A 24,956-nucleotide genomic window follows, 5' to 3' on the forward strand; every position below is an offset into this window, starting at 1 on the left:
AGAGAGAGTCAGAGAGAGGGATAGATAGGGACAGACAGACAGGAACAGAGAGAGATGAGAAGCATCAATCATCAGTTTTTCATTGCAACACTTTAGTTGTTCATTGATTGCTTTCTCATATGTGCCTTGACCGTGGGGCTACAGCAGACGAGTAACCCCTTGCTTGAGCCAGTGACCTTGGGTCCAAGCTGGTGAGCTTTGCTCAAACCAGATGAGCCTACGCTCAAGCTGGCGACCTTGGGGTCTCGAACCTGGGTCCTCCATATCCCAGTCCGACGCTCTATCCACTCCATCGCCTGGTCAGGCTGAATTGCCTTTTTGTTGGTTTGAGTTAATATTTCATTCAAGTCATTTCCCCATGTGTTGAAGTATTGACATGGTCTTTCCAGGTATCTGTAAGCTCTAGTGCTGATCCCCACGAGCAAGTTCCGGAAGAAGCGAGGGAGAGCTGATATGATGGAGCTCCCCAACTACAGTCGGCAGCTGTTGCAGCAGCTCTACACTCTGTGCAAGGAGCAGCAGTTCTGTGACTGCACCATCTCCATCGGTACCATCTACTTCAGGGCCCACAAACTTGTCCTGGCTGCGGCCAGCCTCCTATTCAAAACCCTGCTGGACAACACAGACACCATCTCCATCGATGCCTCTGTGGTGAGCCCCGAGGAGTTTGCCCTCTTGTTAGAAATGATGTACACGGGCAAACTGCCTGTGGGCAAGCACAACTTCTCCAAAATCATCTCTTTGGCCGACAGCCTCCAGATGTTTGACGTGGCTGTTAGCTGTAAAAATCTTCTCACTAGTCTTGTAAACTGCTCTGTTCAGGGTCAGGTGGTGAGGGATGTCTCTGTGCCCTCCTCGGAGTCGCTCAAGATGGACTCGGAGAAGCCAGAGGTGGAAATCCTTTCCTCTGAGGGTGCAGGGGAGCTTCACTGCCTCCCGGAGGGCTCTGCCCCTGCGAGGGCCGAAACCCAGGAAGCCATCCAGGTGGTCGCACAGGAGATAAGTGTGGACCCTGCCTCGAGCCAGGAGGTTCAGGGGGTTGCGGAGGCCCCGGTGGAGACCCCTCCTGCAGCTGGAGTTGCTTTTCCCTCTGCTGTTGTACAAGCCTTCCATGAGGCAAGGGAGGCAAGCACAGAACCAGGTAATGTACATGTGATACTTGTTTTGTAATCTGTCCTCCTGTCATTAATTACTGGAGCCAGTGATCTTTATGAATTATTTTGTTTCATTGATAAATTTGCAGAAGGCCGTTGGCAAGGATCTAAAAATCCAAAGCGTTGCTCCTACTACGGAAGTCTACTTGTGTGTGTGTGTGTGTGTGTGTGTGTGTGTGTGTGTGTGTGTGTATTTGTCCAAAGTTAGAAGCAGGAAGGCAGTCAGACAGACTCCCGCATGTGCCCGACTGGGATCCATCTACCTGACATGCCCACCAGGGGGCGATGCTCTGCCCATCTGGGGCGTTACTCTGCTGCAATCAGAGCCATTCTAGCGCCTGAGGCGGAGGCCATGGAACCATCCTCAGCGCCCAGGCCAACTCTGCTCCAGTGGAGCCTTGGCTGCAGGAGGGGAAGAGAGACAGAGAGGAAGGAGAGAGGGAAGGATGGAGAAGTAGATGGGCACTTCTCCTGTGTGCCCTGACCGGGAATCAAACTCAGGACTTCCACACACCAGGCTGTTGCTTTACCGCTGAGCCAACCAGCCAGGGCCTGGGGAAGTCTACTTTTAAAAATGTCTGTTTTTGAGTGTTGGAAGTCTGAAGCTGAACTGCAGAAAAGAAAAGCAATGTTAAAATAACAATCCCATTGTTGATACCATAACTTTTACCAGGATGATAGCACAAAGGAGGCAGATGTTAGAGACACCGTTTGTATTACTCATAACTGATGTGCTAGATAGCAATTATAAATGCCATCTGTGGCCTGAAGGTTCTCAGCTTAAACTTGTAAAAATTATTTCAAGTAATGACTCACTGATTGTTTATTTTGTTTTGTTTTATATTCAGCATATGAGAAGAAACACTACCAGCTGAATTTTCTTCTAGAAAATGAAAATATCTTCTCAGATGCACTTTTGGTAACCCAGGATGTTTTTAAAAAATTAGAGGACTGTTCAGAAATTAAAGGTGTACAAAAGGAGGTAGGTACTACAGTTTTACTTGCTAGTTTAGTGTCTCAGGTTACCAGATCTACTTCCCAAATGGGGCAGAATATGGAAATGCAAAATCTTCCGGAGTCTCAAGTTTTTCAAACTATTTTATTTTTGACATTTATTCCCTAAAGGGCAGTCTTGTAAAAGTACTAGGCAAGATATTTTCAAAACAAAATTGTATTTTGATTCCCTGGTGAAATCCCAGCTTGCAGCCAGTTTTGATCCTTAAATGATTATACCATTCCCTGTGATTAATCAAGGATTAAACAAAACAACAACAAATACTTAACATATGGCACAAAAAGGATGTAATATAAACCTACATAGTAAATTGCATCCAGTGTTTAAGAATACAATGGTCATTTGCAGACATCAAAACAATAATGGTAGACATTTATTGAACACTTACTGTGCTGAGTTTGGAACATATGTTATCTCATTTAATCCTCCCAGAAATCATCCAGGTGAATACTATGTTTTACTTTTTTTTTTAGCTCTGTTTAATGATGAGAGAACTCTCAAAGAGATGGTATAACTTGGCCAAGGTCACAGAGCTTATAAGGCTCTGAGTAAGAATTCAAATCTAAGCATTCTGATTTCGAGCTGTTCTCTTGCACATTGAGCCAATACTGCCTCCCGACAGGGTAAAAATGATGTGTGTACATCATGTATGTATAAATGTTTAGGACTTAACTGACAGAGAAGGGCCAAATGATTACCATGCTCTATTTCTTAGCTGACCTTTTTTTTGCTTCAGTATCTCTGTGATACTCATTTCACCTGTAGGCTCCCTCACTATCTAATTCCTCATGACCTTGCAGGAGTGACTCCGTGGACACTTTGGAGCTCCGCTCAGTCCCCCTTGCTCCCAGCCCTCCGCTCTGCTCCGAGAGGTGCTGGCAGAGAGGGTGGAGCCCCGCCTGCGTCCTCATCTGATCCGGGCAGTGTTGGGAGGTTCCTATGTTGCTGTAGACATTTAGTTTTGTTAGTTACTGTTAATCCAATAAATAAATAAATGCCTTCTAATATTTAAACATATCCCTGATACATAGCAGATTACTTTTTTAAAAAACAAAGTCAAGGTCAGATAATTATTTTAACCACGGTTAATGGACAGTTGGCTATAAATTGTTTTCTTAAGAGATAAGCTATTTACAAGACTGGGCTAACCCTGACGACTCTCTTAGGAAGGTTTAAGTTGTAAATCCTTGGTATTCTTTGTGTCAATTATGCTGAAAGACATACGGTTTTATATTTTTGCACTTGGATGTTCTCTTAACTGTTCAATACATCATTTTTGTCTCTAGTTTGTTAAAATAAAGAGGCACACCTCTTTATTTTTTCTCTTAAGGCTTTCTCTCCACTTAAATTTGGATACAGAGAGCAACATCATTCCTTAGATCAGGAATACTGAAATTATTAGTGACACCTCTATACGGACCTTAACTGTGTCTTATGTATTTTTTTCTAACATTGGTATCTAATGGCATCTGGCACATAACAGGTGCTCAGAAATATTTACAGGCATGGATTCATTTAACATTTTTTTCCTCCAGTTCTTGTCCTAATCTTTTGATGGCAGTAACATTAATAGTACTTTGAAAGAACACTGCATCACTGTTGGTGATCATTATAGGCTTAGGTTATTCTTCCTCAGTCTTAGAGGTCACAGTAAGAGCTCTGCAAACCATTTGGTAGCTGTATTTAAAACGATTCTGTTATATTTCATAATAAATCTTTCCACTACAGAAAGAAAAAAGAAAAAGACACTCAAGAACACAAGATTAAGTTATATAAAATATAGCATTAGGGTGGTACTGCTTTGTGCTTAGGACCTGCACTTCTCTCTCTCGTCATGCTTTTAGGCAGCGCTCTTGAAGTGTGATTGACATACAGTAAACTGTACGTTCTATTTAAAGTGAACAGCTGGATAAGTTTTGAAACCTGAAACCATCAGTACAAGCAAGACCATGAACAACTGCTGAAAGGTTCATTTCCCTTTGTAATCCCTCCTCCTGCTCCCTCCGCTCACCCATGTCCGGGCAATTCTGGTCTGCTTTCTGTCTCTAGAGATTAATTTGCATTTTCTAGACTATTATATAGATGAAGTCATACAGTCTGTATTCTTTTTGGTCTGGTTTCTTTCGTTCAGCATAATTATTTTGAGGTTGCATGTTCATTCCTCTCTTTGCCAGGCAGTGCTCCATCGTGGGGCGTACAGTTTATCTCGCTCTGCCAGCCTAGAGACCTTGAGCGACTCCAGCTCTGTAAGCCTTACCTTCCTAATTTGTAAAATGGGGCTGTTATCACCCATATTGTAGAATCATTGTGAAATTGAAATTATTCATATAAAACTTGTATGGCAAATGCCAGGCTCATAAAAGGTGCTCGGTAGGTGGTGACTGCTGTTGTTTATTTTACATTAACATGGCACTTTCAGACTTAGCTGATCTTGATGCCTAATGCCTTTTACTGTCCTGGTGCCATGGTCATTTACTCTGACACACAAGATGCTTCGCCGTGACTTTAGGCATAATTTGCAAGTCGTGTTTTCCATGACCCTCTTGGACGTAGCTTCCTGAACGGTAGGTGTGTGTCTTGTACAAAGCCATCAGTCTCGGGAACAGTTGTTCAGTGTATGTAAAAGTTATCTGGTGTGCTAGTTAAAATGATGCCGCCAGACTACATTTCCAGAGAGCCTGATTCTTAGGTTGTGGTAGAACTTGGAAATCTCCATCTTTAGCAAGTTCCCGTGGGCTGCTGTTTTGGTGTCTCTAAATCATATTTTGAGAAGCACTGCTGGAAAATCAATGGCTTACAAAATTTTTAGTGTATGATGGCCGATGTCACAGTGTCATTGCTGACATCTATCCAAATTTTGAGGGAGTCACTGAATATCCATTTCTCCCAAGTGTTACTCTTTGCTTGCCCTTTGATTCAACAGATATTTACTGAGCAACTGGTATGTGCCAGGCATTAAGCTGGTTGCTAGGAAAATAAACATAAGGCTGAATCCTTATACTTATAGAATGCTCTACCAGCAAAGAAATACTGCCATGTGTAAAATGTACACAGAAATCACCAAATTATAGGAATTGCCAAAAGACTTCAGTGTTCAGGCCTGACCAGGTGGTGGCACAGTGGATAGAGTGTTGGCCTGGGACACTGAGGACCCAGGTTCAAAACCCCGAGGTCTCTGGCTTGAGTGCAGGCTCTTCCAGCTTGAGCGCAGGGTTGCCAGCTTGAGCGTGGGATCACCGGCTCAGCTAGAGCCCCCCTCCCCATCAAGGCACATATGACAAAATAATCAATGAACTAAAGTGCCACAACTACGAATTGATGTTTCTCATCTCCCTTCCTTTCTATCTGTCTCTCTGTCTCTATCTCAAAAAAAAAAAAAAAAGACTTCAGTGTTCAGTATATTTAAGAACTGTTCTGCTTCATTTTACATTCAGCTACAATTATAAAGTTGCTTGAAGGGTTTTGTTTGTTGGTTGTTTTTCTGCTTACATATTTTTAGTCCCCAAAGAACTCTGAGTATTTTTTTTGTTGTTGGCGGTGGTTGCTGTTTGGTTAATCATCATAGCATACCTTGAGATAGCTTAACATTTACAATAATCTTTCTTTAGATGTGTAATTTTGAGACTTGATTTGAGGTTTGTGAGTGATGTTCTGGTTGAGATGGACCAGCCTGTTCCTTTTCTGAAAAATGGACAGAGGGCATGCAGCTGGCCTGGCTCGAGTGTGGGAGGACACCGTGAACCAGTGTCCTGATTATTTTATTTCCTGAGATAAATGATGAAAGGTGGCAAAGCCATTCCCTGAGCAATGATTGCGGCAACATGAAAAGCGGCCGGCCGCTTGAATTGTGTGAAGCCACAGCCAGAACTGATTACGGAGAAGTCTCTCGGGTGCCGGGAAGGGGACGTGTCTTCTGCTTGTCCGTATCTCAGTGTAACATCCCCTACCCATTAGAAGAAGCGGGCATTGACCTAAGAGGCGTTCTGGCTGAGCTTAGTAAAATCTTTATTTAAAGGCAAACGCAGACTTTTATTCAGCTTTTACACTAGAACTTATAATGATCTTCTTTATTCCTAGCCATGCCTCTGCTTTTAATTAATTGTGTATATAGCAAAGTGAGTCTTTCACTAGAATAAGGAGATAGCTTTTTCTACTATTGATTTCCGTGCTTTTTGATCCACTCTTCACCTAAAGTTCTAGAAAGACTCACAAAGCTGAAGATGTAGTAGCATTTTTTCTCCCTCAGCTTTGTTTCAAAGGCAAACAAGTCTCATCCCCTGTGTGAATCTAACATTTTCAACCATGTCACTGCTTTGGAGGTTTGTCAAGAAGTGTAGCTCTGTGTTTGTGGACTGTGTTCACTGACAGGGTCGGCTGACCCTCCTGAGAAGTGAGTTAATAGGATTCATTCTGCAGGTCTGTGAGAGATGAAAATAACTTGTTTTCCAGATCTTGTATGTGCTCATTATCAAGTCTAAGGGATGCTGCCATAGACAGAAGAGAAGGGCTAGTGGTTTTATGGTAAGAGAATTTCATTCGGTCAAAGATTAATTAAGCACCTACTATGTAGCAGTCTCTACTACTCATTGAGACCAAGAGGAGCGCTACAGATTGTCTAGGTACTACTATGTAGTGTCCAAATGGATGTTGATTCGAGTAAGTCCAGTAGAATACAGTGTAAATGGGTTTGGTTATACTCAAAATCTGGGAGATGAAACTGGGTAGAAGGGGTGTCAGGTCAATGGAATGAGCTCAGTGTTTCTGCCAGGCTACTCTGTTTGCTTGCCATGTGACCTCAGGCAGGCTGCTTCACCTCTCTGACTCCGTTAACTAGTCCCCCTGGGACTGATGAGTGGGGAGACCGGATGACACCTATGCACAGTTTCTATGTTGTTATTGCTATTAGCATTTAGGAAAGGCAGGAGTAAACAAGACTAGAGTGTAACCCAAACAAATCTGAAGGCAGTAGGCAAACAGTTGGGAAAAAAAGCAAATTCAATTAAAACACCTGAGTATAGGGAGAGATTAAATGTAATAGAGGGGCCCTGGCTGGTTGGCTCAGTGGTAGAGCGTCAGCCTGGCATGCAGGAGTCCCGGGTTCGATTCCCGGCCAGGGCACACAGGAGAAGCGCCCATCTGCTTCTCCACCCCTCCCCCTCTCCTTCCTCTCTGTCTCTCTCTTCCCCTCCCACAGCCAAGGCTCTATTGGAGCAAAGTTGGCCCGGGCGCTGAGGATGGCTCCATGGCCTCTGCCTCAGGCGCTAGAATGGCCCTGGTTGCAACAGAGCAATGCCCCAGATGGGCAGAGCATCGCCCCCTGGTGGGCGTGCCGGGTGGATCCCGGTGGGGCGCATGCGGGAGTCTGTCTGACTGCCTCCCCGTTTCCAACTTCAGAAAAAAAAAAAGTAATAGAGGGAAAGGAAATTGTTGCACCTTAAAATATTTTACTCAGCTAAAAATGCTTTGATTACACATGTGACTATGTATTGATAAAGACTATTGAAGTACCTTTAAGAATCATAGGAGTTCCAAATATATGGTTAAAGAACAAACCCTGTTTAGGTTCATGTCTTAGAGTTCTGTTACATGGTAGCAATCAGTTAACTCCAGCCTGTAGCAATATGTGACACCCTTCTGTTTAGGCAGATACATTTATTTCAGAAAAGAGCTTGCTTCACTGCGGAGCCCCAGGCAGCATAAGGGGCCGGTAGAGTAACAGTTATGAATGCTGGCTCTAGTACAGGTCTCCAGTAGGTTCTGGAAGAAAGAACAGAGAGCAGGACCATGCAGGCAACTGACTGCTCCCTCCTGGCCCTTTCATCAGCCCACCCTACTTCTCTTCCCAGATGGTCACCCTAGCATCACTGCTGAGCAGTGAAGTTAACAAATGTTTTAATTTCACTGCTGAATAGTTCTGCAGAGGAGGAGACAGCAGAGAGGATAATGAGCAGCATGGCAGACGCCACCATTGATGAAAACTTCTCTTCCCTAGTGGCTCAAATGATAATGCCAGACAAATTAGATGCTGAGAAAGGTGGATTTGGGATACTTGGAGAGCTTCGGGTGAACAAAGCCATCCAAGTATTGAATGAGATAGCTAAGTGCTATATCAATTATGATGTGCTAAAGAAAGAAAGGAAAGAAAGGGAAAATAAAGAGAAAGAAACATGTTTACTAAGAGCATTAGCAATGAGTGAGTCTCTGTTATCTATTGACATGTAACAAATTACTCTAAAGTTTAACGGCTTAGCAGAGCAAACATTTATTACCTGGCGGTTTCTGTGGGTCAGGAATCCAGGCCTGCTTAGCTGAGCCTCTGGCTCTGGGGCTCTCACAGGGCCGCCCTCTGGCTTCAGCCAGGGCTGCTGACTTCTCAATGCTCAGCTGAGGAGAGTTTGTTTCTAAGCTCACGCACGTGACTAATGGCAGGCTTCAGGAGATCCACTTCCAAGTTCACTCATTCGCTGTTGGCCAGAGACGTTAGTTTCTTGCCACTCTGTAGGGTAGCTCGCAACAGGGCAGCTGGCATCCAGAGCAGAGACAGTCTCAGTGCACATATAGGCGAGGTGGCAGCCATCATGACCCAGCCTTGAGTGGCATCCCATTACTTTTGCCATACCATGTTCCGTAGGTGTTAGGGTCAGCCCAAGGGCGTGGATGCAGGGATGCAGCAAGCCGTTTTAGAGGCTGCCTACCTCAGGTCCCTGCTGCTGTCAGGGAAAGGCATTCTGAAGAGTTGTAGGCCCACTAACAAAAGCAGAAAGGATTGACTAAATGTGATTTAAGGGCATTAAGCATTCAATTGTCTTTATCTCATTTATTGTTTTTAATATGAGACAAGATAAGTTTACAGTACTTCAGTAAAATCTTAATGTGGATTACTAAACTGTGTTTTATCAACATTTTCTTTGGAGATGATCAAAACACATAGGGGCCTACCTGACCAGGCGGTGGCGCAGTGGATAGAGCATCAGACTGGGACGCAGAGGACCCAGGTTTGAAACCTTGAGGTCACCAGCTTGAGTGTGGGCCCATCTGGTTTGAGCAAGGCTCACCAGCTTGAGCCCAAGGTCGCTGGCTCGAGCAAGGGATCACTTGGTCTGCTGTAGCCCCCCGGTCAAGGCACATATGAGAAAGCAATCAATGAACAACTAAGGTAACTCAGTGAAAAATTGATGCTTCTCATCTCCCTTCCTGTATGTCTGTCCCTATCTGTCCCTCTCTCTGACTCTCTCTGTCTCTGTCACAAAAAAAGAAAACAACATAGGGGCCTTTTTACAAAAAAAGTTTAATGGAGGTTTGCACAGTCATTCTATGATCAGAAAACAAGCTAAAGCAAAACCAAGACATACAAAGTCTAACTCATTATTTCTATTTATTTGGGGGGAGGGGAGAAAGACAAAATCTCTCTAAACAAATTTTTTTTATTATTAATTTTAATGGGGTGACATTGATAAATCAGGGTACATATGTTCAGAGAAAACATCTCTAGGTTATTTTGACATTTGATTATGCTGCATTCCCTTCACCCAAAGTCCAATTGTCTTCTGTCACCTTCTAACTGGTTTTCTTTGTAAACAAAAATTTAAAACATGTAATTACTACCAGAATTTATAACTGTCTAGATGAACTTTGTAAATATATGTATCGATGAGATCCTATCATATTGTGTGTGTGTATGAAGAAAACCTTAACTTTGTTCTTTAAAGATTCTCATGAGAAAACTGGTTTTTTTTCCCTACTATTGACAGTAAAAACATCAAAGGTAGGCTGTGGTTTTGCCAAGTAGAAATGTAAAGACTTTACATAAGACCGCACACATGAAATTAAGTTTTGATGACCATATTTTTTCAAATAAATTTATTACTGCTGAAATAGAAGTGTTAATCCCACCTTCCACTTGGCCTTCTTCCTATTTGTCTGAGAGATGCTCTATCAGACCAGAGAGAGGAAAGGTAATTTTGTTTCTTTTATCACTGGAGTTGTTGATGTAGTTTGTGCTATAGGTTTAGAAGGGTCAGGGGGTGAATTTGGTTTCAGATGCATGGTACTGAGACCTCTGGAGGATAAGGCATATCTAGCAGAAACTGTATGGCTCTTGATTTTAAACACAGAGCTCAGAATTAGAGGGTTCTTTTCAGGGTTATCTGCATAAAAATGACAGTTAAGAGCTTTTCAAAAGGGAGAGAATAAAATAAAGAGTTGAGACCAATCTTAAGCACTGCTTATGTTATGGGTTTGGAGGAAGAGTTACTGAAGGAGGCTGAAAAGGCGTGGTCCAAGAGTGCTTCTCCGCAGTGCTCCAGTAGGTGAAGTCAGAAGTGTTGTACAGAGGCATAGCCGTGCCAAGTGTCACGGAAAGTCAAGTAGGTGGGGATCCAACTGTTGAGGACCTTACTTGCCAAACTCAGAGAGCGTGGGGTTCTTGTGTCAGGCTGATCTCCCTTTCTGGGTTCTTGTGTTGCACAGACCATAATGGGGTGTCTTGCGGGTGAAGAAGGACATTCGGCATTCCAGAGAATCCTGGATAAAGTAAGAGATGAGAGCCTGGATGTTCAGACTGTTGTGTCCCTGTTGAAGCTGTACCAAGATTCTAATCCCGCAGTAAAGACGGCATTGCTGGGCAGGAAGCCTGAAGACGCGGAAGCCGTGCAGCCAAAAGGTAGGAGAAAACCCACCCACCTGACTCTCTGGGTCTTATTCTGGGCAGAGGCGATCAAGTTCTCTCCAATGTTTCCTCAGTGGCTTAGTTGTTGTTAGGTGATTTTCACATAAATTGTACATCAAATTTCAGAAGCTGCATGTTAAATACATACAAGCTAAATAAGGATCTCCATTTCTATCCCCTTGTTAAACTAGTCTGGCACCTTGAAGTTGGAGAATACCATCAGTGTTCTTCTGCCCTTCAAAAAGCCACACGTCCAAATCAATGTTTTGAGCCCAGGGTGAACTGGTTCGCTGAGAGCACTTTTAAAGGCTGAAGTTTCTCTCATCTGGGTTCAGTACAAAGCGGTGGCCTTGCCAACCAGAAGTTAACCTCTGGCTGGCGCTGCAGCTTTGTGTTTCGACAGATAAATGAAACATTTTTCCTTTTATACAATTTAAACAGAATAATAAAGTATTTTCCTCTTTAAAAAGAGAGATTCTGCATTTGGGTCCTCAGAATAGGCTGAGAATCACTTTACTATTCTGTTAGATCTCTCTTGACAAACCGTGCTGTCATTTTCTTCAAATCGACTAGCTTCCCTCGTGCGCCTCTACCTCTTTCTCCCCCAGGGAGCACAGAGGAGGGAAGGACTTTGTCTGGTCTGCTGCTAGAACACAAAGAGGACCTCATCCGGTGTGTAACACAGCTGAGACCTGTTGTGGAGGTCCTGGCCACAGCCAGCGAGGAATTCCTGACTGGCACCGAGAAAAGGGTAACTGTCAAGTCTCTTCCGCCCTCTGAATTCACGAAGCACTCTTTTTTTAACCTCTTTTGTGGCATAGAGCACTTTTTACCTTGCAGTATTTTTGTGCACGCTACATAGCAAGCACCTTGAGGTTCATGTCTCTGTATCCTGCGACAGCTTGCTGAGGACCCTCCACGTTGTAGTTATTCATAAATGGTTAGGCGTATGGATGCTTGGATATTCCTGCTCTGATGCCATGAGCTTTTATTATAAAATAGTTATTCCAAGAATTGAAGTGTCTTGGGTATATTTTTAGTGATTATGACACTTTTTGCCTACAAAAATGATACACTGTTCATCTGTAGAAAATTGGGGAAACAAACAGAAAGAAAAAATCCAAGTATCCCACCATCTCATCACTCAGAGATGACCACTGCTAGCATTTTTTTTTTCTTTTTTTTTTCTGAAGCTGGAAACAGGGAGAGACAGTCAGACAGACTCCCGCATGCGCCCGACCGGGATCCACCCGGCACGCCCACCAGGGGTGATGCTCTGCCCACCAGGGGGCGATGCTCTGCCCATCCTGGGCATCGCCATGTTACGACCAGAGCCACTCTAGCGCCTGAGGCAGAGGCCACAGAGCCATCCCCAGCGCCCGGGCCATCTTTGCTCCAATGGAGCCTTGGCTGCGGGAGGGGAAGAGAGAGACAGGGAGGAAAGCGCGGCGGAGGGGTGGAGAAGCAAATGGGCGCTTCTCCTGTGTGCCCTGGCCGGGAATCGAACCCGGGTCCTCCGCACGCTAGGCCGATGCTCTACCGCTGAGCCAACCGGCCAGGGCCCACTGCTAGCATTTTTGAGCATGTGCTACCCTATCTGAATCATCCTGGGTGGGCTTATCCTATAGTTTTCTAACTTTTTAAATTTCAGATATTGTGAGTACATTCCCATACTTAAATCTGGACTTTGGTAGCTGTGTTCTAGTCTGTCCAGTGGACATGCCATAGTGCATTAATTCTTTACCGTTCGGCGTGTGTTCCCAGTATACTGCTGTGTACAGGGTGTCGCAGAGAACACCCTGGCACACAATCTGTGCATACTTCTGAAATCATTTCCTTAGAATAATTTATCAGAAGTGGGATTTTGAAATAGAGAGTATAAAATTTTTTCAAGTGCTTGGTATATATATTGCCAAATTGCCCTTCAGGAAGGTTATACCAATTTTCTCTCCTACCAGCTAGCTACTAAAATCCTTATAAAACTGCTGGCATGACTTCTCAAGTCAACTAGATAACTGTATTTGTTGGTGTTATTGATTTCAACTTTGTGCTAAAAATATTTTTATATCTGGGAGGAAGAAATAGGGACAGAACTTTTGTGGCACCAGTTCTTAAAACTGGAAAGTGGCTTACATGTTCAGGGGACAAAATGCTTAGAAACCACTGGATTTACAGTGAGACTGGATTCTAGATATTCTTTTTGTCAGTAATTGTATATTAACTATTTTTTCATATAAAATGGGAATAATATTTAATCTTCAAAACCGTATTTTGAAAATTAAATATATTTTTAAAAGTTTTAACTCCTTTGAACTTCTTGGAGAAAGATAATACAAAGTAAGATGAACTCCCTGTTTTATCCTTAGACTTTCGATTAAGTGTGATTTCAGGAATCAGTTGAAGTAAGTTGCTTATAGCTCTATCGGTACCTGATTCCTCAGTGATTTCATTCCATTGCTCATTCACACCCTTTCCTTATTAGCTGGATTGAATGTGTCCTTCGAACTGTTTCATTATCTTGTATAACAGCATTTAGAGGCAGAGCCCAAACTCAGCCGCATTCTCGGCAGCAAGACAGACCACACTGTCATTTTTTCCTGTCACTTTCAGTTAACTTGACAGAAAAGGCTGAAGCAAAAGAACTTAAATTAGTTATAAATCACAGAAAAACAATTCTTGGATTGGGGTCCCACCAGAGCCTCATTAAGCTGCTCCTCCACATGAGAACTGAAGCAAAATAAAGTGGGAGTGTAGAGGTGAATGTTGATCTAATAGCCACAGTGTTTTGACATCACATGGACCCTGGGCTCAGGCCCTTACATAGCTGCCATTTACTTATTGCTTCCTGTGCGCCAAGAAGTGTGCCGAACTGTTAAGTGTATACATTCCAGCCTCATGGCAACTTGATGAAGTCAAGGATATCACCCTAATCTTAAAGATGAAGAAACAGATGCTTAGGAAGGTTAAGGAGCTCACCCAAAGACACAGCTGCCAGTGGCCAGTGCTGGAACCCAGACTTTGAAACAAAGCACATTAACCACTGTGCATGCTGCTTCCCAGTAATACCAGTAACCACTATCATTTATGCAGTCACATGTGTCCTAGGGGTTATGCTAGGCTCTACAAATAGCAACTTCATTTCATAGGATCCTCACAAGAACTGTGCAAGGGGTGGTATAGTTATCTTCTTTTGCAGATGAGGAAATTAAGGTTCTAAGAATTAAATATCTTGCCCAACCTCATACTGCAATAAATTTTAGAACTGGAGGTTAAACTAGGCCTGTCTTTAAAACCCATTCCTACTTGTAACAATAACTGGCTGCTTCATTATGTATCAAGTTATCGCTCAGGAACGAAGATATGGCCCTGAACTCAGTATGGTTTTTAGATGCAAGTTCTTAAATTTTAAATTATGATTCATTTAGTAGAAATCTAATATATATTAGACCTTTAAGAGAGTGACTGTGTTCTATACTGACAAGGAATATGACAACTTGATTTATACTATATATATATATATATATATATATATATATTCCTTTCATGTATGTAATATAGATATTCCTTTCACATATATATAAAACCAATTTGGGGTTTTTTTGTGTGTTTTTTTTTTTTTGTATTTTTATATTTTTCTGAAGCTGGAAACGGGAGAGACAGTCAGACAGACTCCCGCATGCGCCTGACCGGGATCCACCCGGCACGCCCACCAGGGGCCACGCTCTGCCCACCAGGGGGCGATGCTCTGCCCCTCCGGGGCGTCGCTCTGTCGCGACCAGAGCCACTCTAGCGCCTGGGGCAGAGGCCAAGGAGCCATCCCCAGCACCCAAGCCATCTTTGCTCCAATGGAGCCTTGGCTGCGGGAGGGGAAGAGAGAGACAGAGAAGAAGGAGCGGGGGCGGGGGTGGAGAAGCAAATGGGTGCTTCTCCTATGTGCCCTGGCCAAGAATCGAACTCGGGTCCCCCGCACGCCAGGCCGATGCTCTACCACTGAGCCAACCGGCCAGGGCCAAAACCAATTTGGTTTTATAACAAAATTCATTATTTTAAAATGGGGGTTAACTTGATAATGGCATCCTCTGGCTTGCTGTGGGACTGGTCTGCTTGCATGTTTCTCCTGAGGGCTGGTACTTTCCCAAAGAAAAGCTTAAAGTTCAGTCACTCCGAATCTGTCGATTCCGTGTATTGAAATAACCTCCCTGCGTTATCAGTTCCATAAGGGCCAAGTTCTGCGTATTGAGTTATAAGCCATTAAGAAGTAGTTCTGCTATAACAGGACAGTGTCTGTGAAATAGCTGTCATGTGTTTGATTTTTCAAACTTTTGCTTGTAGAAATTATCTGGGCATTCAAATTTACATAAGAATAAAGTAAAAGGATGTAAAATAATAGAGTTGCTTTAAAATTGGCAACCTGTATACCATGTCATATATTTGACCGAACAGAACTCCAACCAATAATTGTTAATAATGAATTAATAATTGTTCATCTGTTTCTTTGTCTTAGTGTCTGAACAAACTACATGTAAAGAATCAGGTTAGATGTAAGCTACTTGCTCTGCCATGTAGGCCCAGGATAAGAATATTTTCACAAAGTTCAAACTGTTGGAGGCAAAGAATACACACCCTGCAATTGAGGAAGATTGATGTTCATAGAGCTGTTTGTTTGCAGAATGTTTTGTATTTTTATTGAAACAGAGTTAAGGAAGAGACTATGAACAAAGTAACACTAGAGGCCAGCAGAGGGAGGACCTGGAGACAGGGCATCTTGTAATACCATCTTGCTGGGGTTTCCAGTGGTGTGTCAGATACATTTAGAATTGCCCGTAACTGTATCTCGTTGATTGCTTGCCACTGCAGGTGATTCTAAATTGCTGCGAGGGCGGAACACCCAAGGAGGCAATAGAAAATTTGTTGCACAGAATGTCTGAAGAAAGGACCCTGACTGCTGAGAGTTTGGTAAAACTCCTCCAGGCTGTGAAGATGACATTCCCGAACTTGGGCCTTCTGCTAGAGAATTTGCAGAAACTGGCCACTTTGCCGTGCTCCGCAGGTATTAGTTAATTGTTGGCTCTCTGGACTGGAACCACTCCTATGGAAAATTACAGCTTAAACCACCCTGTTAGTTCCATGCTGGGGAGCAATGTAATGTTAAGAAATGCCATTGCAAAACAGAAACTAGCTGTCACAAATCAGTGATTCTAATATTTCTGCAGTTAAGATCTGAAGTCTGAGAATTACTCTTTTCTCTATATTAAGCTCTCTCATGATGTACCAGTGGTGCATGGTTCGTTAACACATGGCTTTCCTGGGACTGCCACGTGTCATCAAATGGGCTCATAAGGCTCATGATTTTGACACGCTATGTTGACAAATACGAGCAGCAAAATCTCACATCTTGATTTCCCCATTCCCATCTGAGTGCTCTTTGGTGCCAGCAGTCCCCTCGTGTCCATTCAGTTTGCGGCAATGAGTCCTACTCCATCCCTTAGAAAGACACCAGCTCTAGCCAGTTCTCCCCTGTCCTAGAGCGTCTGAAACTAATGGTTTTCAGAGAAAGCATATTTGGAAAATGAGAGAACTTTCCTTGTTCTAGCTTATAAAAGTAATACATATTTATATAAACCCAAACAGTTTTAAAAATAAGAAAACCTAAAACCCTAACATTTGATTATATCAGTATTCACACATAGACATTTGATCTGGCACATTATTTGTACAATGTTGAGATACTCCATTATAGTTTATAATTTAATAATTTTCCCATTTAACAGTATAACATTCTCCCCATTATAGAAACCTCCCTGTAATCCTGTTTTTTGAAGGCTGTGTAGTTTTCCTTCGTAAGGATATATATGATGTAGTGTTCATGCCTTTGTTTGGGTACAGTGTAGCATAATGAGCATAATGGTTAAGACTGTCAGGACAACCTGGGTTTTCATCCTGACTTATTATGTAGCTGTGTGGCCGTGAGCCAGGGATTAAGCTTTCTGAATCTTATTCTCTCCTCTGTGAAATAAAAATAAGTAAGGTCCCTGTCACGTTTGTTTTTGTGGCTATTATGAGATTATATATGCAAAACAATTAGCACAGTGCCTAGCACATATTAGGCACTCAGTAAATTAGTTATTATTATCTTCATTACCACCATCATCACCACAAGTTATACAGTGACAAATACCTAACGTGAGATTCCCAGAAGTGAAGTTATTGGGACAAAAAGGAGAATAAAATTTTAAATATCTGCAAAGCTAAGGGAAATACTTGATGGTGTTGATTTTTCTTTACTTTCAAATAAATATGACTTCTTAAAAGAGAGTATCTAACAGGCTGGCTCAGAGGGCATAAACACAGAAGGCAGTGGGTAAGCCGTACTCCTTCCTGCTGGACTCACACCCGCCTGTGTTTTGGACCACCACGTGGATCCTTGACCACAGCCTTGATGGATAACACCTTTTGAATCTGTACATCTGAATCTCTTACAAGTGCAGCCTTCTAATTACCCCCAACCCCTCTGGAGCAGTCCCTAGCTTCTGCCACCAGGTGCTGACTTTCAAAGGCTTAGTGGTCTTGTGACCCTGAAGCACCAAATGATTGAGTGTAGACCGAAGGAGGTCTGAACACATATATGTGGCCCAGGCCAGGAGCTGGACTTGCTCTCCAGAGGAGATGGCTCCGGCCTGGTATCTTTTCCTCTCTCGTTTGTAACTCCCCTGGTCTTCCATAGGAGAAACCCTTAAGGAAGTTGTGTTCTGTTGAACATCATTGTTTTGCTAATGTCCTTACAGTCCAAGCAAGCCCTGATGATTATGGGACTGAGCTATTGAGACGGTATCACGAAAACCTCTCTGAGATTTTCACAGACAACCAGATGTTACTGAAAGTGATCCCACATGTGAAGAGTTTAGCCCCTGGAGAAAGAGAGGTAAGGGAGTTGGGGGGAGTGGAAAAATGAGAAAGTAGGAAAAAAGATCAATATATATATATTTAAAACATATTTTATAAAAATATACACATGCAGCCATGTTGAGAAATGCTAAGGAGCCAGTAGAGGAGAAATCAGAGGTGACTGAGTTTCTGAGGCAGCGTGACAAGTGGGATAGTTGTAATTTCTGCAGTAATAAGGCAAGGCATTCAGCAGGAGAATGAAGAGCTTTGTTATCTATGAAAACTCCTCAGGTTGAGAGAGGTGGAGGATACTTGAAGCCCCGCCCCAGAGTGAGCGCCCTGTGGCCCAGTGCTCAGTCCTGCAGCTGGGCCAGTGGCCAGAAAGCCCCTTACGTGTGTGTTTGTGCTGCATCTTGAAGGTCATGGAGACGCTTGTGAAACGTGACTCTGGTTCGGGTGGTTTCAGTTCTTTGATGTCAGCAGTTCTAGAAAAGCAGACTCTCTCTGCAACAGCCATTTGGCAGCTGCTGCTGGTGGTTCAGGACACGAAGACCTGCCCGCTGAACCTGCTCATGGAGGAAATACGAAGGGAGCCTGGTGCCGACGCTTTCTTCCGGGCAGGTGGGTTACCTGACCTCGGTCCTGACTGCGTCCCTACCAGAAATTGTTGTTAGTCTTGTCAGAAAATAGGAAGAGCTCTGTTATGTAGTCTTCTGCATCCCTACCATTAGAAGTAAGAACCAGTAATTTGTTCCAGGATGTAAACCTTTTTAAATAAAATAGGCAGTAAGTATTCTAAGCATATATTAGTAATTATACTCTGAGTGCAGGGCTAATACCACTTTCCTCGCTCGCAGCTAGGAGATAGGTGAAGTGTATTCTCATTATGAAGAATTCAGCTGAGAAAAGGTGAAGAGACTTCCTGGAGCAAAAATGATGCTCATAGTTTACTAATGAGTTTCAACCCCCTTTCTTTCAGTGACCACCCCGGAAAATGCTGCCTTAGAAACCATCCTGAGGCATCACAGATTGATCGTCGAGGCCATCCAACACAGAGTTGAACTGAAGGGCTTTACCGCAGAGGAAGAGCACCTGGCAGAGACTGTGAAGGAGGTGTGTGGGAATTAAACACATTGTTGCAGGGAGTTTGACAGTGCAGGCCTGGGACTGCCTCCTTCCTCAGGGAGGAGCCACCTTCTATAGAGGCCTGCTGGGCGCCGAGCCCTCTACTATCCAGAGCACTGTGCCCTTTTAGTCCTCCCAACAATAAGTGGGGGGTAATGCCACCCACATTTTACAGATAAGGAAGCTGAGGCTGCAAGGGGTTTAGTAACTTCTCTAGGATGCTCCAGGTGGTCAGAGAGGAAGCCAGAATGTAAACCCAGGTCCATGTGACTCAAACCTAGATTTATTCTATTTGCCTTAACATTGGTAAACTCAAAAGGAACCATGATACTGTTCTCTAACACGTTTTAAGAAGCAATTTTTTGCCTGACCAGTTAGTGACACAGTGGATAGAGTGTCGACTTGGGATGGTGAGGACCCAGGTTTGAAATCCAAGGTCTCTGGCTTGAGCCCAAAGTCTCTGACTTGAGCAAGGGGTTACTGGCTCGGCCAGAGCCCCCTGGTCAAGGCACATATGAGAAAGCAATCAATGAACAACTAAGGTGTCACAACTATGAGTTGATGTTTCTCATCTCTCTCCCTTCCTGTCTATCTCTCTCTCTCACTGAAAAAAAGGCAACTTCTTTTTAGAAGAAGGAAAGTAAAATGGTCTTATTACATGCTCCATTCTGGCTTCTAGAAAGAGCCAAGATAAACATAGCTAGAACAAAGCTTTTGCCCATATTGGGTAGCAAATAGCGCCAACTCGTTTTCTGTAAGGCTTTTCACAGTGTGGCCGGCATCCCAGAAAAACCAGGTGGGGATTGGGGGAGAATTCGTGAACATCCAGTCCAGGATCATGTGTGTCTCGAGTAGGGAAGAATTATAAAGGAACATACAATTAAATACAAATTCACCTATAGCGCCTTTTGATCCAAGTAGGCATAGGAGGTATACAGAGGGACCGTTTTCTAACTGTCCACACAGCCCACCTTAGTCTGACTCAGATGGGAAGACGATGCCACATGTTTCCGTGGGCTTCGGAGGAGAGAGTCGTCTATTAGACTCCCTGCCAGCACTCCACGTACTTCAGGGATGGGGCTTCTGCAGTCGATCAGTGTTAGCCTCGCTAATTAGTCTCATGCCTGCCTCCAGGGACATCAGGTTTATTTAGATAGACTTGAAAAGAGCAAAAATAAAATATCTTCCAAAATGAAAATTCCATTTGGCCATCTGTGGATGATTTTGCTTTATTTTCCAGTGTCCCAACTCTTTCTGCTGATAGCGCTAACATTCTGCAAGAGGACGGCTTTGAAAAAATATGCTTGGCCTCTTTAAAGCCCCTTTCTTTAAAAAGCTGAGTTTCTTTATGAAAGAAAATGATGTTTAAAAGGGAACATCTAAGTATCTAAAAATGTGAAGCCACTGATCATGCAGAATTACTTCCATACATTGAGACAATTATATATTATGAAAAATTATTTTTATCTTCCAAGGCAGAAACAACCACCAAATCCTACAGTTTTCCAAGTTCTTAGTATTAAGACCTAGAAAAGTCCTTCAGGAGACTCCTGGTTGCTGAGAGGGTATTTCTCATAGAAGACGCTTTGTATTTGCATACTTGTCTTCGCGTGTGCCTTCTTTTTTTATTTTGATAATGTCTCTGTTCTTTGGAAAACAGGGCTCTCCACTAAGTTTATCACAGCCATGTAAACTTATTATAGGTAGAGCAGGGCCTTCCTGAAATTAGCTTTTATTTTTTTAAGTGGAAAAACCATGTCGAAAACCTGCTGACATTAACCGCAAACCTTTGTCTCCTGGGATTCATTTAGATTCTGAGCATCTCCTCTGAGACGGCCGGCCCTGCAGCATCCCCGAGAGCAGTGCTGAGCAGAGCCAGGGAAAAGTCCGTCTCGGCCGTGGAAATCTGTCAGCTGCTGTGCAGCGTCCACAGCTCTTTCCCAGGCCTGCAGCCTGTCCTGCAGGAGTTGGCGGCCACTGGTAAGAGGTGGGATGAGGGGGTCCTGGCAGGCCCCCTTGCTTGCTTCCTTAGTGCAGGAAAAAGACAGCTGTTCATACGAGAGTTCGTCCATAGCTATATTTATTGTATATGCTCGCAGTGCTTTGAAAAGTCCTAGGTATAGATGTAAAATGATACTGTTGGTGTTCATCAAGTATAGAGGACAGTGATACTGCTTCAGAGTTGTCTGAGGGTCTCAAGCAGTCCGCATTCTCCTATAAGAAGAGAAATTAGAAAGCAAAGTAGAAACTTAGAGAGTTCCCAGAGCTATGAGGTTTCTCTCCTGTGTAGGCTTCCTTACTCAGGAAAACGGAGGGGAGGAAAGGTGGAAAGTGGGCAGTAAATTTCACCTGGAAGCCAACGACAGAGCACATGGAAAGGCCGCAGAGCCAGCTGAAGAAGACAGCCAGTCTGGGAGGCAGAGCGACCAGGGAGAGACCAGCTCCTTGCCCGACCAACAAGAGAAAGACCCCGCTGCCTCCCCGGACCCCGCCAAGAAGAGCTTCGTCTGTAAGGCCTGTGACAAGAGCTTCCACTTCTACTGCCGCCTGAAAGTGCACATGAAGCGCTGCCGGGTGGCCAAGGGCAAGCAGGTGCAGTGTAAGGAGTGTAATGAGACCAAGGAGTCGAAGAAGGAGCTGGAGAAGCATCAGCTGGAGGCCCACGGCGCAGGCGGAGAGGCCGCCGTCCCCAAGAAGAAGAAGAAGCGGCTTCCAGTGACGTGTGACCTCTGCGGAAGGGAATTCGCTCATGCCTCAGGTACATCCGAGAAGGCGAGGTCACTAAGGACGTTGGTTCTGGGTGTTGTGGTTTGGATTCCCGAGGACGTTGGTTCTGGGTGTTGCGGTTTGGATTCCCGAGGACGTTGGTTCTGGGTGTTGCGGTTTGGATTCCTGGCTCAGCTTCTGGCTATGTGTAGAAAGGGCCATGGATGGGCTTAGGAAGTAGAGCAGGTTCCCACAGGGGCAGGGTAATGCTTTTGTTTTTTGGGTTTTTTTTTTAACTTATTTAATCTTTATCATGAAAATTTCAAACACACTCAAAAGTAGACAGACTTGTATAATAAAACTCCATGTACCTATCACACAGATTCAGCAGTTATCCATGTTTTTCCTTGTTGTCTCTTCTGTTTCTCCTTCCTTAAAAGAAATTAAATCATGCATTTCTTAATTCCCTAATCTAGGATAATCTTCCATTTCCATCTGTCCGGGTCAGTCACAGAATAGTACTTATGTATCAACTAATGCCTGTGAATAAACTTTGGAGCCCCTTTCATTTTCAAAAGTGACCTGGTTTGGATGACAAATTCCATGGTCACTTTACAGGGTAATGTTTTTAGAAGAATCTAATCTTTGGAGTAAGCTCTCTAAACTTTAATCTTTCCATCAATAGGCACCCTGATACCACTTACTTTTTTAGATTGCGATGAGGATTTAAGATAATATAGCTAAACACCTAGTACAGTGCCTACAGCAGTTAGTACTCAGTAAACTGTCCATTATTGTTCATAATGATAGCCAGCTCGTTAACGCCTGACTGTTGGGCTTCTGCGCATCACTTGTTTCTTGATAAACAACAATCACAGAAACCATGGGACGCAGAGTCAGAATTGTTTTTCCTTGCCCCAGATGTTGGATAAACCTAATGAAACATAAAAGTGAGTTTTGTTTCACTCTCTCTGGGTGACTGGGTCCTATTTAAGAGAAAGATGGGGAATAGGGAAGATAAACCTAGGAGGACACTTCAACACTTCATGACTGATTACACCGTGAGTGGGAGCGAGGTGGCTTCCGGGGTGCCGGAGGTAGCAGACGGGCAGCATGGATATGTGAGGAGCAGCGTGGCCGCGGGAGGTCAGAGCGAGCATGGTCCGGGCCATGTGGTCCAGGCCATGCTTGCTCTCGAGGCCTGGCCCGAGGCAGTACTGTTAGGATGCATCCTGATGCTGGATCTGATGTAGCTTCATGACAGTGATGACTCGTCTCTCTCTGGTCCCTGGCACGGCCTCCCTAGGCATGCAGTACCACAAACTGACCGAGCACTTTGATGAGAAGCCTTTCTCCTGTGAAGAGTGTGGGGCCAAGTTTGCAGCCAATTCTACCCTGAAGAACCACCTCCGCCTCCACACTGGGGACCGCCCGTTCATGTGCAAGCACTGCCTCATGACCTTCACCCAGGCCTCGGCGCTGGCCTACCACACCAAGAAGAAGCACTCAGAAGGTAAGGCGCGGGCAAGTTCCCGCCGCTCCTGCGTACTGCAACTGTGAGCCGCCGAAAACCCCACCTGGGATTAGGCGCATACATGTCTCGAGTAGATTAAAAACGACACAGCATGCGAATCTCTAGGCACACAGAGGACTGAGAGCACAGATGTGCTCAGGCTTGTAAAGTGCTTATGGTGGGAGTTTCTGAAGAGAGGCTGACTAACAGAGTGTTAGGACTGTAACTGACTAACGGAGTGTCAGTTACACAATTTACATAAAGCAGGAGTTCCACAGGCTTTCGGGTGGACTTGGAGCATGAGACACACATTGGCGGAGCGGGCAGCGGCGGATGCTGCGTGGCTGAGCTGGGTCCTGTGCTCACAGGCTGGCGGTTCAGAGTGTCTGGTACAGACACAGTGACAGTGCAGAGTCGTCAGTGGTGTCATATGCAGCCATACCAGGGAGATAGGGAAGGATCCAGTAGGGCTTTCTAGTCTAGCGGGGGGGAGGCAGGGGGGCTCTCCAAGGATTCTATGTGTAGTTTGGAGCATTTATGTGTAAGTAATTATGCTGCCTTTGTCTCACTGGCCTCCTAACTGGTCCCCTTCTCACCCTTTCCCCGGGCAGTGTTCTCGGTACACAGGCCCAAGTGATCCCCTTGGAACTAAACCGCATCCTGTCGGTTCTCTGCCCAAAGTCCTGCAGAGGCTCCTCACCTCACCTTTTCCTGACCACCTTGTGTGCGATCTCAGTGACCCAGCCCAAGCCCCCTGCATCGTGTTTCTCCATAGTGCTTATAATTTGATTTATTATCTACTTTATTAACTTGCTTAGTCTCCCCCTGTTAGAATGAAAGCTTTATGAGGGGAAAGCAGTTAGTCCTTTTTTTTTCTGTATCTGTGGAACTCAGATCTAGTACAAACTTAGCACAGTAGGCCCTCAGTAAACACTTACTGAGTAAGTGAATTTCTCAAGCCCTGTTGCAGGCGCCGAGGATGGTGTAACTTACACACCTTGCTCTCGTGTGGCTGCCATCCCAGCGGGTAAAGCAGACCGTCAACAGATAAATGTGGAATTCAGACAGTGGTCACTGCTGTGAAGACAAACAAGGCAGAGTAACCAGCAAGAGAATGACAGGGCCGGGGTGGGACACTATTGGTATTATCAGAAAAGACCCCAAGAGCTGAGAGTTGAGTGGAAACCTGAGTGAAGGGAGAGGTGGGACCAGTGGAAGCTCTAGGGTAAAAGCATCCTGAGTGGGAGTGAGCCTGGCTGTTTGAGACCAAAGAAGCCAGAAGGGGCTGCAGCAGAGTGAACGAGTGAGTGTGAGCAGATGAGGTCAGAGAGGTCCCCAAAGCCAAATCTTGCAGGGTCTTATAAGCCAAGGAAAGGGCTTTGGTTTTATGCGAACTGTGTATCACAAACAGTGGCTTAAAACAATGGAAATGTATTATCTTACCACTTTGGAGGTTACAAGTCCAAAGTGAGTCTTACAAGGATAAAGTTTCAGCGGAGTGTGGTCCTTCTGGAGGCTCTGTGGGGAATTCGCTCCGGCCTTTCCCAGCTCACAGAGGTTGCCCACATTCCTTGGCCCACAGCCACAGCATTCCATGCTCTGCTTCTGCCAGCATGCCTCCTCCTCTGACTCTTCTTCCTCCCTCTTACAAGGACCCTTGTGATTACATTGGGCCTGCTTGTATAACCCAAGGTAATCTTCCCATCTCAAGATCCTCAACTTTTCTGTCTACAGAGTCCTATTTGCCATGTAAGGTAACAGTATTCACAAGTCTTTAGAGTTGGGATATGGACACCTTTGGGGCCATTATTCTGTCTACCATAGGAAGCCATTGGAGAGTTTTGAGCCAAGGAATGATAAGGTCAGATTTACATTTCTTTTAAATTTAAG

The 24,956-nt window shown here is 44.3% G+C and overlaps 1 protein-coding gene across 4 annotated transcripts in view; it reads left to right on the top strand.

Moving 5' to 3' along the window:
- ZBTB40 (zinc finger and BTB domain containing 40) overlaps window positions 1–24,956 on the top strand; it is a 65,703-nt gene that overhangs the window by 26,492 nt on the left and 14,255 nt on the right. For all 4 annotated transcript variants that reach the window (XM_066375374.1, XM_066375373.1, XM_066375372.1 and 1 more), the window contains 11 exons: window positions 390–1,141; window positions 2,003–2,136; window positions 10,639–10,831; window positions 11,446–11,588; window positions 15,695–15,887; window positions 17,623–17,759; window positions 18,142–18,343; window positions 18,702–18,835; window positions 20,659–20,827; window positions 21,138–21,605; window positions 22,860–23,066. In XM_066375374.1, coding sequence (XP_066231471.1) covers window positions 454–1,141; window positions 2,003–2,136; window positions 10,639–10,831; window positions 11,446–11,588; window positions 15,695–15,887; window positions 17,623–17,759; window positions 18,142–18,343; window positions 18,702–18,835; window positions 20,659–20,827; window positions 21,138–21,605; window positions 22,860–23,066 — 2,668 coding nt within the window. In that variant the 5' untranslated portion in view covers window positions 390–453. The remainder of the gene's footprint in view (window positions 1–389; window positions 1,142–2,002; window positions 2,137–10,638; window positions 10,832–11,445; window positions 11,589–15,694; window positions 15,888–17,622; window positions 17,760–18,141; window positions 18,344–18,701; window positions 18,836–20,658; window positions 20,828–21,137; window positions 21,606–22,859; window positions 23,067–24,956) is intronic.

This window comes from Saccopteryx leptura, chromosome 3 (assembly GCF_036850995.1).
Source record: "Saccopteryx leptura isolate mSacLep1 chromosome 3, mSacLep1_pri_phased_curated, whole genome shotgun sequence".
In the NCBI taxonomy this organism is placed as follows: Eukaryota; Metazoa; Chordata; class Mammalia; order Chiroptera; family Emballonuridae; genus Saccopteryx; species Saccopteryx leptura.